The 15,550-nt window shown below is 44.9% G+C and overlaps 1 protein-coding gene across 1 annotated transcript in view; it reads right to left on the bottom strand.

The window, feature by feature from the left end:
- Positions 1 to 15,550, bottom strand: part of LOC103179015 (dystonin) — a 323,265-nt gene that overhangs the window by 219,872 nt on the left and 87,843 nt on the right. The window contains exons 3-6 of the mRNA XM_042333693.1: positions 12,406 to 12,495; positions 11,313 to 11,348; positions 7,036 to 7,113; positions 6,206 to 6,298 (exon numbers count right to left, since the gene is read on the bottom strand). Coding sequence (XP_042189627.1) covers positions 6,206 to 6,298; positions 7,036 to 7,113; positions 11,313 to 11,348; positions 12,406 to 12,495 — 297 coding nt within the window. The remainder of the gene's footprint in view (positions 1 to 6,205; positions 6,299 to 7,035; positions 7,114 to 11,312; positions 11,349 to 12,405; positions 12,496 to 15,550) is intronic.

Below are 15,550 nucleotides of genomic sequence, written 5' to 3'. Positions count from 1 at the left end.
TGATGAATCACTTCCATTTTCAAGTGGCATCTTCCACAGAGGGAACAAAACGGTTACTGGCAATTCCAACAACAATAAATTAAGCAAATTCCATTTGTATAGTGCCTTTCACGTCAGGAGGACGTCCCAAGGAGCTGGACAGTCAGGAATCAGGAGGAGTGGAGGGCCGGGAGGGTAGGGGTAGTAGGATGACCGAAGGAGGGTCTTGAGACGAATCTTGAAGGAGGCAAGGCAAGGCAAGGCGAGGCGGACGGACTGTGGAGACGGAGTTCCAGAGTGTGAAGGCAGAGAGGCTGAAGGCCCGCCTGCCAACGGTGGGGAGAACAGGCGAGGGGGTGGAGGCCACTGAGCGGAGGGAGCGGACAGGTTGGTAGGGGTTTAGGGGGTCAAAGAGATAGGGAGGAGCAGGGCCATGGAGGGCTTTGAAGGTGAGGACCAGGATCTTGAACTGTATCCTCTATATGATGGGGAGCCAGTGGAGCCGGGCGAGAATGGGGCTCATAGAGTAGCGGAGCCTGGTGCATGAGAGGACACGAGCTACAGAGTTCTGGATGATCTGGAGATTGTGGAGGGAGGAGTTGAGGAGGCCAACAAGCAGGGAGTTTCCGTAGTCGAGCCTGGATGTGATGAATGGAGTTACGCAACATGCAAACAAATCCAATTCCCGTTCCATGGGTAAAAGCAAAATATCACCCTTCCAATCCTGAATGTGCGTTTAACCCTTTCAACTGCTTTGTCAACAATAATTTATATTTATATAGCGCTTTCATGCTGGACAGTCAAGAATTTGCACTCAAATGGATTTGGAGCCTGTTAAACAAGACCTGGAAGGCGTAGGATGAGAAACAACCCCCCATAGGCTACTCAGACCCTCATTCTTGCCTTCACAATGTCCAAGCTTGATTATTCCAACATCCTGCTCACTGGATTCACATTCAAATCCTTCCAAGGACTCTTTCCACCCTAACTCTGTAACCTTCTAACACACTATTGACACAGAGCCTCCCTCTGCTCAGAGAACTCCAGCTTGATTCATGTCCTCTGCTCTATCCACAGCACCTTTGGTGGGTTAGCTTTCAGTCAACTATGTGCAGCACTTGGAGATGTGCTCCCAATGTAAATGGTGCTATATAAATATACTTTGTTTTGGTGAAAGACAAAAACAGAGGGTAGAGGTCAGGAAAATAGACTCATTCTAAAAAAATCTGATGATCCTGTACTTGGAAAATATTCGGGTTGATATTCGTGACAGTGATCATCACATAACAACAATAATCTTTACATTTGACATAGCACTTTATCATGTCGTCAAAATGTCTCAAAGGATTTACTGTTGGTTATGGTGACTGTACTTCGCAAGTGAAAACGGAAGGCAATTTGAGCAGAGCAATGTTCCACAAACAGTTATAAAGTGATTACCAATTTCATATAGGGTCGTGTTATCCAGGAAAATGGGGGAAAAACTCAATTTTCTTTTCAAACATCCAGCTGAACAGGCAGAAGGGGCCTCAGTTATGTATAGTTATGTGTTTCATCTAAAGGATAGCACCTTTGACAATGCAACCCTCACCCAGGACTGCATTTCATCTCAGCAAATGGTTTCTCCTCCTGCCCCCGCCCGGTCACCTGCGGGGTATCCCAGGCATCCATCCTTGGCGTTCTTCTTTTTCTTATCTATATGCTCCCTCTGGGCAATGGGGTAAACTTCCACATCTCTGCGGATGACACACAAATCTATTTTGCCTCTTCCAGCATCGACTCCAGATCCACCGATGTTCTATCAGCTTGTCTGGCAGACATCATGACCTGAATGAGTGTCAACTTCCTGCAGCTGAATATGGACAAGACAGAAGCCATACTCCTTGGCTCCCGTCAACGTCTTCACTTCTGCGGATCTAAACTCCTCAACCTCCCTGGGCTCTCCCTCAGACTCACCGAACCAGTGCGCAACCTGGGCGACTGGTTCAACCCTCAGCTGTCCTTCCTTCCCCACATCCGGTCCCTGATCAGGATCGCCTTCCTCCACCTCATCGCCCACCTCTGACCGTACCTTACCCCAAATGCAACGTTTGTCACCTCCCACTGGATTACTCCAACGCACTCCTCCCCGGTCTCCCGGCTCCACCATTCACAAGATCCAGCTCACTCAAACCTCTGCCGCCTGCATACTGACACATCTCACCAGTTCTGGCCAGGCTCCACTGGCTCCCCATCACTGAACGGATCAACTTCAAGATCCTCACACTCGTGTTCAAATTTATTCACTCCCTGGCACCTCCCTACCTCTCCGACCTCTGACCTCTTCACTCCCCAATCCACTACCCGGTGCCTCCGCTCGACTGGCACCGGCCTCCTGCTCGTCCCTCGCACCCTCCACCCCACCATCAGAGGTCGTGCTTTCAGCCACTATGCCTCAAAACTCTGGAACACTCTCCCTCAATCCCTCTGCGTTGCACCCCCTCTCCCCTCTTTCAAGTCTCACCTGAAAACTTTCATCTTCGACCGTGCTTACAGCCACCTCCCCACTCCTCGGAGTCAGGCTCTGCCACTGCTAACTGCTCGGAGTCACTACCCTACATGGAGGGCGCTATATACGTGCAACTTGTTGTTGCACTTGAGTGCCAGCCTTGACTGTGAGTTCAAAGCACCGATGTATGGCTTGAGGGGGTAAACAGAGCAGGTCTATTTCCATCGCTCGGCAAAACAAAAAGAGGGAAGGCAAATAGAATGAGTGTCAGCCTGGATTGGGTACATTCTGATAGACGGATGTACAGTATTCAAAAGGTCTTTGCAGATTTAATGGCCTTAGGTTAATGTCACCAAATCTCAATTCTCTGCACACGTCATCAGAGGTGAAGGTTTCACCCATGTCGCAAAACTGCCTCGCACTTAGTGGATACTTAGCAAAACAGGAAATTTAGTCATTCTGGAGTCGGCTGATCTAAACTTGCTCCACAAAAGCCTTTTCTCTCTCTCTCTCTCCCCCGCACTCCTCCTGAACAGGCACTTTGTTGGTTAAGGAGGAGATGCGATTGACCTCCTAACTTTGATCAGACCACACAACTGCAGACAGTGAGCAAACCGGGACAAACACCCAAAAGCTGAACAAGGATTGCTTTATAATAATAATCCTTGCATTTGATATAGCGCCTCATCACATCTTTGAGGCGTCTCAAAGCGCTGCACAGGACATACTGTAAAGTTAATTGACTGTATATTCTGTGGGCAAAACGTGAACTTTAGAATTCCAGGAGCGGTTTCCCAAATCAAGTGAGCTGGTAATAACAACAATATCTGCATTTGATATAGCCCTTATCACGTTGTTGAGACATCTTAAAGCTGCATACATGATGGAGGAGGGAATAGAAGGGATGGGGGCTCTTGGGAGTATAAACAACGGCATGGTCTAGTTTGACTGTTTTTAAGTTGCTGTATCACTGTTTGTAGCATGCTAAAGTCCCTGTTATAAAAAAAATTGAAGTCTTGTGAGGAAAATGCATTATTTATTATTAATCATAATAAATCCTTGCGTTTGATGTAACGCCTTATCGCGTTGTCAAAACATTTCAAATAGCTTCTCAGGATTTACTGTAAAGAGACCATGTGTGTATTTTGTAAGCGAACACGGCAGCTAATTTACGCACCGCGCAGCAAAACGTCCCGTGCAAACAGCCACGAATCGAATGATCAGGTTTATCTGAGGGATTGCTGGCACTGGGAGAAACGCCATTTTCGCCCACAAATTACACACACAGCCAATTAATTTTACAGTATATTCTGTAAAGCGCTTTGAGACGTCTCAGCGACATGATAAGGCGCTGTATCAAATGCAAGGATTGTTATTATTATTATTATTCTCTGAAATGCGTAACGTTCGTTTTTCCGATCCAGGGCCGAGCAAGTAAATGCTAACTCGCGGCTCAGAAGCCATAGAGCGGATCTTTATAATAACGTAAACTCAAACGCTCTCAGCCAGCGCTGAGACAGACCAGCATAGGCTGGGCATTGTTCCAGCGTTGATCTAATAAGGATCACATTGCCTCAAAGGGCTCCTCCTGTGGTCAGAGTATTTCTGCCTGCCAAATTTATCCAAGGATGAGAAGCACCTTCTATGCACTCTGTGTAGCCTCAAAACCTGGCTGCACTTAAAACTTATTGGAAGAGGCTTGCTCGCTGGTTGTCATTAACCCTCGAGTAGCAACCAGCCAGCAAACCCAAAAGTGCAGACTACGTCAAGTATAGCGGTTAAGAAATTACAGGGGCAAGAGAAATGCGATTGTGGTAATTATCACGGTGTGGGATATCCTGCTCCTGGCGATGTTCCTGGTCAAGATTCCCTCCAATGGTTGTTGCCAAAGCCTTGCGCTAGCGATGCTGAGCCGGTTAGCTAAATGTTTGAACCAGTTGCCTGCCTCACTCCTATCCCCTCCCACAAATCATACTCTATCACAGCCCATTTGCAAGAGGCCAATCGGACCATCAAGTCTGTACCAGCTCTCAGAGCAAGTTTTTCTTTCAATCCCACTGCCCGCATTATCCCGTATGTCCCTTCAATAATAATGATAGTAATAATAATGGTCCTTGCTTTGATATAGGCACCTTATCACATCGTTGAGACATCTCACACCACTTCACAGAATATACTGTAAAGTGAATTGACTGTATATTTTGTGGGCGAAACATGGCAGCCAATTGCACACAACAGTGTCCCACAATCATGGATTGAGTGATCAATTTTTTTGAAGGATTATTACTGCCAGAAAGCGATCCGACAATCGACTGACAACTAGGTTCCTACTTACTGCTTGATAAACAGAGTAAGGAAACTGGCCTAAGGTTTCGCTCTGCCCGGGAATTGAACCAGGCTCCTCTTACTTGCGAGTCTAGGGCGCTAACCACTAAGCTGCAAGCCTCCACATGAAACCACATCACATCAAATACAAAAATTATTACTATTATGATTATTATCATTATTAAAGTAGCCCAGCATCTGTTGATGTTTGGGGTAGTGCCATCTACACTGGGAAGAAATGTTTTACTTTTAATCAGCTTAGCTCCGGCTTGGATCAAGCCGAAGAGGGAAAGGCTGGCACTTGAGCAAAGGATCTTGTGCAGTGAGGAGTTAACATGCGAGCACTGAGAGCAAGGGGCAGGCTGATGTGGTTGGAACTGTGCCATATAACTGGAAGCATGTCTGTCCACGTACCAGACTCCCTCATCTCACTCGTCCTCAGCTACTTCACTAAACATGACAAAATGTGTCCAACACAACACATGGAACATAATCCGATTCCACATGGATCCAATACTGGAAGAGAGGGAGGGAGTGAGTGGGTGGGCAGCAGAGAGAGAGAAACAGGCAGGGAGCGAGAAAGAGAGAGAGTGGGAGAGAGAGAGGCAGGGGGACAGAGAAAGAGAGAGAGGCAGGGAGAGAGAGAGGGGAGGCAAGCAGACAGAATTGATCCCACATAGATCCAATTTTGTAATGGAGAGAGAGGAAGAAGAATAAAATGTATTACTTTTTTAAAGAAGTATCTGGATCAGTGTACACCCAAGTGAGAAGGGAAAGGAGATGAGAGATCGGGACAGATGACCGGGAGGAATTGAAGGCTCGTGGAGTATAAGCACAGTCACGGACGAGATGGTTGAACAGCCATTTCCATTGTGCCACATTCAATGAAATGCCATGTAATTATCACTCTCCTTTTGACTCCTCTCCAAAATCGGGCAAGTCCTTACTTTATGAAGCCCTCGCCCCCACCCCAACAACCCCTCACTCCCCCAAGTGTAGATTCATCACGGTGACCACTGGCTGGGCCTTCGTTAACCCATCCATGTCTTTTCAACAATATTCGAGTGCATTACAGCAATTCAAAAACACTGCCAGTCTGCCACCAAATGGTTCCTCGTTGAACACGAGCAAGATAGCTTAGAAAGGTATCAAAAAAAAGCACCAATTAAACACAGCGACTCACTCTCCAACAACAACAAAATCAGTAGTTACAACAACTTTCTATTTATATAGCGTGCTTCACGCCGGACAGCATCTCCGAGCGCTTGTACAGAGCGCTTCATGTGGGATACAATCAGATCTTAGCAGACAGTTCCACACAGAGTACAAACCCAAATCCCGAAACAACATCAGTTACACTGGAACAAAATCTGCCGAAAACACCATAAGTTGAGGAAATAAAGCCAAGCTTACCTGAAAGTGCAAAATAATGGTCCATATCAACCCCAACGTCAGCTTGGGATTCCCATCAGTTATATCATCATTTCTTATATTCACCAGTTTCACCTGTTAAACCAAAGAGAGAGAAAGAAAGTTAAAAACATTTAACCTTTTTTTTCCATTTGCCCACAAGAATTTGCAACACCTAAGACAGGGACACAGTTGTGTATCATTTGCGGTCAGCAGGTATCTGACCCACTCAGAAACCCATCACCACGCTTAAAACAGTATCCACTACTAAACCGGACAACAATACTGAAAAGCTTCGGTTATAAAGTGGTTGCTCTATGGACCCCATTCACTGCTCGTGCTCAGAACCAGCTCGCTGGCTCGCTTCCCGCATGCCAGACCGGCTCTTGATTAAAACGAGACAAATGCCCGACTTCCGGGCCATCCGGTCACCATGGATTTGCTGCTCCAAAAGCAGGAAGTGACACCCTCAGTGACCTGAAGGCCTAAAAGTCGGCCATTTGTCGTTTCACGCGAGAACCCGTCCGGTTCATAAGGAGCGAGCAGGAAGGCTGTCCGCACGCTCAGGAAACTGGTTTTGTGGCTCAAAAAACGTGTTATAACAAGACCAAAGGCACTTGGGAAGTTAATGTGCATAAATCCTTAAGGGTGGGAAGGCAGGTGGACAAAGCTGTCAAAAAGCAAATGGAACCTTAGAGTTTTTTTACTGGAACAAAGTAGGTTGAGTGAGTGACACATCCAATTATATGTTCCCCTCTATCTCCCCCACCCCTGCACCCTCCTCCCATTAACTAATCCAGTTCACTGGATCCCAGCGCAACCCCAGCACTCACCTGGCGGCGTTTCAAGTAGTCCAGTGCAATCTGTACATTCTGTAGTCTGTGGAAGCGCATACGCCCTTTCTCACGGGGCTGAGAGGGTTAAAAACAACATTGCAAATTAGCTTTTATTATTTTCCTTCAAGGAAAAGGCAGAAGAAGAAGCAGCAGGGAAAAAAAAATCAACGTTTTCTTCAGGTTGTCACTCTGTGCGGTGAGGTTTCACATGCATCCACGCAAAAGTCAACACAACATGCACACGCTCTTGTTTGCAATCAGAGGAAGAGCTGACGCCAACCTCACCAGAGAGGAATCTCGTGAAGACATCAGGTCCACTTTGAAATGATGGAGGGATAATATCCTCAGTGCGAATGGAACCTCATTCTCTTTCCCCGCCCCTTCCTCCTCTCTTCCCCTTCCTCTTCTATTGTCCTCGCCTCTTCACCCCACTCTGCCCACCACAGTGGAGAGGAAGATTGGCATTACCTCCCTACGCTTGGTGTCCGTCTAAATACCCTCTGTTAAGCTGTCCATACTGCATCTTCAAGGAATGTCCTTTTGTTATTATTATCGTTATTGTTAATACTAAAATGCAAGGATTATTATTATTGTTAATAATCTTTGCACTTGATACTGCGCTTTCACATCAGAATGGCATCTCAAGGCGCTTCACAGGGTTTTACTGTAAAGCGTAGTGACTGAGTGAGGAAGTGTTGTTGAAGCAATTTATTGCTTTCCATCAGATTGGGGAATGGAAGGGTTGAGTAATGCTGGGAGCAGCTTTGCTTTGGTGAAGCAGAGCAGCTCTTGAACGGAATATCATTATATAATAATACTACTTGCATTTGATATAGCGCCTTATCACGTCATTGTAACGTCTCAAAGGGTTTTACAGAATACACTGTAAAGCGGAGTGGGTGAAATGCAGCAGCCAACTGCACACAGCAGTGTCCCACACTGGCACGATTCCCTGTTTTAAGGTCCTTCACCAGAATCAACAGGAAGGGAGAACAGCACAGAACTATGTCCTGTTTGAAGTACTAGATAAGGATCAGCTCATCTCTGCAGCAAACCAGCCAAGTTATTCCATTCTGGAAGATGGAACCTACTTATCTGTCGGATGGACAAACAGCACAGTTTGTTTGGATGATGGCGATTGGGTTATTTCAGAGATGTCATGTATACACATTAGAAATAATATTCCTTGCATCTGACATGGTGTCTATAATGCTGAACAGCCTCAAAGTGCTTTGAAGATAATTGCTGTCAAGTTTTGTGACTGTACCTGGTAGGAAAATGTGAAACTTTCTCCGCCACTCCCCCCTCTCTAAACCCCTCCTCATCCTCTCTCTAAATACCTTTCCCCAACTCACCTTTTCTAACCCTCTCTTCGCTCTGTAACCCCCTTCCCCTCTGAATAACCACTCCCCCATTTTCTAACTCTCCTAACCCCTCTCTGAGCTCCCTCCCTCACCTGTATCTCTAGATCTGCAGAAGCTATTGGAAAGCTGAAAGCTATTTCAGGCTTAAATACAGAAATTCCCATCTTTGTCACCGAGGCAGTGAGGGGTGAAAACGACTGGGATCGGGACACTGTGAATCAAAGGGAAGCTCCGAAGATTCGCTTCCAACTGATTCAACAAGGGAACAGCATGTGTCCGTACACAGCAATCGTGCAGTAAAATAGTGATGTGCGTCAGTGGACAGGATAGAATCTTTCTTTTTTAAAAAAAAACACGCAAGTTTTTTTGAAAGAAAAGAAAACTTGGTAAAAGCGTGAGAACGAGAGAGAGAGAGAGAGAGAGAGAGAATCAAATAGAGATGTCCCCAGTGAAACCCAGTCAGTGTATCCGACAGCGAGGAAAGGCTTGGAAACATGCAAGTGATATCGGCCGTCATTACTGGTGCATCACCCACATGTCAAGCTTGTTTGACATTTCAAAGCAGCGATGTGTGAACGCTAATAAATACACAGCCAGACAGGTAAAAAAAATATCATCTGAAGTGAGACCGTGTTTCAATCTGGAGCAGACTGCAAACTTTACAATTCCCACAGCAAAACACCCGCTAACCACCACTGCCCCATCTTCACCCCCAACCGCAACTGGGATTGAACAGCAGAAATTCTGTTGCACACAACTGCAAAAGAAAACACGGTCTTCCTTCCGAATTCTCTCTCATTATTCAGACAGGTCTTTCCTTTCCCTTGTTTAAAGGCCCATTCTCTGTGGTAGCGAAAGCAGACATACTGCTTTCAGTCAATGTCCTTTCCACCCTGTTCAGGAGCTTTCAAATATAACTGGGGCTCTCTATAATAATAATGCCTGCATTTCATACAGAGCCTTACCATGTCGTTGAGACGTCTCAAAAATTGCTGTGTCAATTGCGCACAACAGTGGCTCACAAACAGTGGTGGATTGAGTGACCAAATTATTATTTTTTTTAAAAAAGGAATTATTACTCCCAGAAAGCGATCTGCCAATCGACTAATAACCAGGCTCCTATTTACTGTTGGTAAACAGAGACGTATGGAGTGAGGAAACTTGCCTAAGGTTTCACCCTGCCCGGGGAATCGAATCCAGGTCCTCTCGCTTGCTAGGTGACCAATACGCTACAGGACTCCACAACAGGACTCAAGATCCAAGGACCCTCCCACCCAAACTAAATCTCTCTTTCTTAAATTCTGCCGAGTGCTTCATTGACATTTACTGCTTTCATCACCAGAGTGTACTTGTGTCACTGAACAGGAGGAGCTCAAAAGGAAAGAATTTTCTAGCATTTTTAACTTTAACGTTGTGTTGAAAGGAGAAAATGGGCTTCTTTCTGTATTTGAAAGCCATTTCTTGCTCTGGTTGAACCACATCAGTACTTGTATTTTATTTTATTTTAGGGAGGGGAAAGAGAGGGGAAAAACGCACTGAAGCCCATTAGCTCGGTTAAGCAAAATTGGGTCAAGATCCAAATCTCTATGGACAACTACAGAGATGAATGTACCACACTGTTGGTACAGAAACAATGCATAATAGCAAATCGGGGGAGGGTTGGTATGGTGGAGGAAATTAGCGTTCTATAAGATTTCTCTCTTGAGCAAACTCTTTCTCCAACCCCATTCCCCAGGACACAATTCCGCCTCAACAGTTTCAACACAGAGCATCCAACCCTGCTCACAGGCCACCCAAGGGGCAGGTTCCCACGACCCATTGCCGTGTCACAGAGCAATAACACGGCCTTAAGAAGGAGCACGTCTGCACAGAAAGGGCAAATGGCATCCGATTAACAAGGTCAAGGGGTGCTCTGGCCTTCAATGATGCAGAAATTGGCTAAAAATGGCGAGTTATTTGACGAAAGGAAATTCCTGAGCAACAGGTATTGCTGAGTACAGCCCCAGAAGGGCACAGGTGGGAGTAAGGATTCAATAGAGACTTGTGTGGAGTTATAAACATCGCCACGGACTGGTTGGGCTGAGTGATCTATTTCCGTGCTGTACATTCTTTGTAAAAAAAATTTTATTAACATAGGAATAGGAGTAGTCCATTTGGTGCATTGAGCCAGCTCTGCTGTTTCCCTTGATAACCTCCCAGTGCATTTGAGAGTTCCTCTCCGTCTCTCCATCTACACAGTGTGGGGTGAGCACTAGAATCTCAGGTTATCAGTTTTCCTCAGATCCGCAGCGATTTCTTTGCACCAGCTTCAGAAACGTGCAGAACCCGTGAACAAGTGGATGGGGGAGAGGGGGATAAAAAGAGTTATACTAGATATGAGCGTTGTGTAGGGTGGTCCAACCTTTTGGCTGCTGAGGGCCGGATGCCCCAGTTGAGAAGAGTCTGCGGGCTGCATAAGCAATATTTTTTGTGTTTCCCTTCCAGAAACATGACAAATTTACAGATTATGGAGGGAGCAGGTGGGCCAGATGAACCGGCTGCATCCAGCCCACAGGTCCAGTTGGACCATCCTCAGGTAAAAGAATATTAAGAAATTGCAATTAAACGCTCAGTTTAGTTGTTTGAAACTTTAAAATAAACAAAATATTTTTTTTCAGAGCTGCAGTAAGTTGCGAGACTAGAAAGCACTAACGACAGCAGGTTTGTCAACTATGGTAGCTCACCACCCGCTGTTTCATTCTCTCTGGTAGAGAGATAGCGGATTACTAAACAAGCTCTTAATTGGGTTTATTACGCTGCCATTTCACCTACCAGTACAGTGCACATTAGTAGTTAATGGGGGCAAGCACCTACCCCCTTATCATCTCCATCCTCATGCTGATCACACGCGCATGCTTCTGCTGCACTCACCAACCGTAAAGTCTTCAGTATGTCACGTTCCCTTGGCTACCGAGTATAACAGGTTGAGGGAGAGGGAGGGAAAGAGGAGGTGGGGGCAGAGGAGATGGGACGAGACAAATGGGAGGGAAGAAAAAGGACAAAAGGCACAGGACAGCAGCAGAGAAGTGAATAAGAATGAAAAAAAAGTGTGAAATGAAACACAAGGTAAAACATAGAAAGACAGAGAAAAGCAAAACCAAATAGGAAGTAACGTACATAAAGAGAGAAACCCGCGAGCCAGTGACCTTAACTTTAATACAATGTGCGAAGGGCTACTTTCTGATCACCGTGAAGTTACTGCTCGAAGTGATTTCTGCTTCTTTGCATCTCTCTTCCTTCCCCCCCTCCCAACCACACACACACACACCATCCAACATCCCTACAGTCAGTTTCATTTGAACGTGTAGGAATGTAACGGGCAGCAAACAAAAATACTGCGCGCTCGCCACAAACTTTTCGTACAGAAATTTAATTTTTTTTCCCCTCTCTTAAAAACGAGTTCGAATTTGTTCTGTGAGATATTCCTCCCGTCGCGAAGTGCAGGAATTCCTTCCAGCAATGTGCGTCAGGATGGCAATGTGTCCATCATACACTCCATAGTCAAAATCACTGCACTTTGGAAACAACGGGAAATTACACACACACACCCACTCAAACCCTGGTTCGTTTCGGCTTTACCAAAGCAGGAGATGGGAGAAAAAGTGATTTGAGATGAGGTAATTGGTGAACTACAATAAAGCTCACATAAGTAATAATCCTTGCATTTGATATAGCACCGTATCACGTCTTTGAGACCTCTCAAAGCGCTTCACAGAATTTACTGCAAAGTGAATTAACTATATATTTTGTGGGCGGATAAGTGGTATCAGTTGGGACCGTAAGTTTAATGACTCAAGATATGAGTGAAGTCAAACTTACGTAGAATATAAACTCTTGAATGGGAGTTCGTCACATTATACAATATTTAGGCGATTATACAATTTGTTCAGATCAGATTGTGCGAGTTTTACTATATCAATAAGGACTGGTTTCATTTCTGACCGGATAGGGAAAGAAGACTCACCAGGGTGTCGCCAGAAAGAGCCTCCAAGAGAGAAATCAGGTTATGTCCATCTCTTAAATCTTCATACAGATCATTCACGTGTTTTCGTACCTGCAGAAAATACACACCATTGAGAATATAGAATAATAAAGGGGGGGTCATAATTTTTGCATCATAATATTAATAATAATCCTTGCATTTGATATGCCACTTTATCACGTCATTGAGACATCTTAAAGCTCTTCACAGAACATAATGTAAAGTGAATTCACTGTATATTTTATGGGCGAAACGAGGCAGCCAATTGCACACATCAGTTTCCAAAAAACAGTCGTGGATTGAGTAACAGGACTTCTTTTTTTTTTGAAGGAATTATTATCCTTCACCAATTGAATTATCCAATTCACCAATTGACTAACAACCGAGTTCCAACTTACTGTTAGGTAAACAGAGGCATATGGAGCAAGGAAACTTGCCTAAGGTTTCATCCTTCCCAGGAATTAAACCCAGATCCTCTCACTTGTGAGGCGAGTGCTCTAACCAATACGCTATAGGACTCCATGCATACAGACTGCATGGTCAGATCTGGAATTCTAGACATTTTGAGGGTTTAAATCCATGCATTGATGGTCTTTGTACAAGTGCACATGAAGCGCCTATCAATACTGGTGTAAAATATAGATCAAATGGTTGCACAATTGTAATAACTTCAGCCACATCAATATAGAAACAAAAAAAATTGCTTCTACCCACACTCACGGTTCAAAGTTCACCCTCAGGTGTCAGGCTGGCTCACTTGGCAGCACTCCCACCTCCCGGTCAGAAGTTGTGGGTTCAAGCCCCAGGTGGAGATTCTGAACTCACAGACCAGGACGGGATTCCAATGCACTGGGGTGAGTGTTTGCATTGATGGAGATGCTGTCCTTCGGATGAGACATTAAACCGACCTACCGACTGCCTATTTTGGTTAGATTGGGTTCCTACTTACTGCTAGGTAAATGGAGGAGTGTGGAGTAAGAAACTTGCCTAGGGTGTCACCCTGACCGGGAATCAAACCTGCATTCGCTCACTTGCGAGGTGAGTGCTCTAACCACCGAGCGACAGGACTCCACATATGAATGAAATGAACATAAGAACATACGAATTAGGACCAGGAGTAGGCCATTCGGCCCCTCAAGTCTGCCCTACCATTTGATAAGATCATGGCTGATCTTCTGACCTAACTCTAATTACCTGCCCTATCCCCATATCCCTCTGTTTTTTTAAAAATCTATCAGTCTCAGCCTTGAAAATGTTCAAGGACTGAACATCTACAGCCTTCTGGGGTAGTGAATTCCATAAGTTCACGACCCTCTGAGTGAAGAAATGTTTCCTCAACTCTGTTCTAAAAGGCTGACTCTTAATTTTAAGACTGTGACCCCTGGTTATAGATTCTCCTACCAGGGGAAACAGTCCCTCAGTGTCTACTTTATCAGCCCTTTAAGAATCTTACATGTTTCAACAAGATCTCTCCTAATTCTTCTGTACTCTAGAGAATACAGCCCTAGTTTATTCAGCCTCTCCTCATAGGTCAGTCCCCTCATCCCAGGAACTAACCGAGTGAATCTACGCTGCACCCCCTCTAAGGCAAGTATGTCCTTTTTTAAATCAGGAGACCAAAACTGCACACAGTACTCTAGGTGCGGTCTCACCAAGGCCCTATACAGTTGCAGCAAGACTTCCGTACTCTTGTACTCTAAACCTTTTGCAATGAACACTAACATGCCGTTTGCCTTAGTTGCTGCTGCACCTGCAAACTAACTTTTTGAGACTGGTGTACAAGGACACCCAAATCCCTCTGAGCACTAACACTATCTAATCTCTCCCCCTCTAGAAAATAATCTATTTTTCTATTTTTTCTACCGAGGTGAATAACTTCACACTTCCCCACATTAAATTCCATCTGCCACCTACTCGCCCACTCCCCGAGCCTATCTATATCCCGCTGCAATCTTTTTGCATCATCCTCAGAGCTTACTCTCCCACGTAGTTTAGTGTCATCCGCGAATTTAGATAATATAATAATAATAATAATCCTTGCATTTGATATAGCGCTTTTCACGTCGGGAGGACGTCCCAAACCGCTTCACAGAACACACTGTAAAGTGAATTGACTGTATATTTGTGGGCGAACGCGGCAGCCAATTGCGCACAGCAATGTCCCACAAACAGCCGTAGATTGAAAATGACCAATTTATTATTGTTTTGGGTTTTGGAGGGATTATTATTAGGCTCTGTGTGGAGTAAGGAAACTTGCCCAAGGTTTCGCCCTCTGCCTGGAATTGAACTCAGGTCTCTCACTTGCAAAGCGAGTGCTCTAACCACTGAGCTACAGGACTCCACAGGACTCCACTAGATATGTTACATTCAATGTCCTCGTCTAGATCATTGATGTAAATTGTAAATAGCTGAGGCCAAAGCACTGATCCTTGTGGCACTCCACTAGTCACATCCTGCCAATTTGAGAATGACCCGTTTATCCCTACTCTCTGTTTTCTACCCGTTAGCCACTCTTCAAATCATGCTAATGTGTTTCTATTAATCCCGTGGGCCTTAACCTTGTGCAATAGCCTTTTGTGTGGTACTTTGTCAAATGCTTTCTTAAAATCTAAATATACTACATCTACTGGTTCCCCCCTATCTAACCTGCTAGATACATCTTCAGAAAACTCTAAAAGATTAGTTAAGCATGACTTCCCTTTTGTAAAGTCATGTTGACTCTGCCTAATCTTGTTATGGTCTTCCAGGAATCCCATAACGACATCTTTAATTAAGGACTCAAGAATTTTCCCCACCACTGATGTCAGACTAACTGGTCTATAGTTCCCCATCTTTTCTCTCCCACCCTTCTTAAATAGTGGTGTTACGTTTGCAATCTTCCAATCAATGGGAACCGTTCCAGAATCCAGAGAATTTTGGAAGATCAAAGACAAGCCATCCACTATCTCAGTAGCCACCTCTTTTAAAACCCGAGGATGTAGGCCATCAGGTCCAGCAGATTTATCAGTTTTAAGACCTGATAATTTTCCTAAAACCATTTTTTTACTAATATTAATTCCTCCAAGTTGATCGCTAACGTTGTCTTCTTGGTTCCACTCTATTCTTGGTAGGTTTTCAGTGTCTTCTA

The sequence above is a fragment of the Callorhinchus milii genome, unplaced genomic scaffold, assembly GCF_018977255.1.
Source record: "Callorhinchus milii isolate IMCB2004 unplaced genomic scaffold, IMCB_Cmil_1.0 Scaffold3, whole genome shotgun sequence".
NCBI lineage: Eukaryota > Metazoa > Chordata > Chondrichthyes > Chimaeriformes > Callorhinchidae > Callorhinchus > Callorhinchus milii.
Note: the sequence above shows the minus strand (reverse complement) of the source record. Positions and strands in the feature narration are given on the sequence as shown.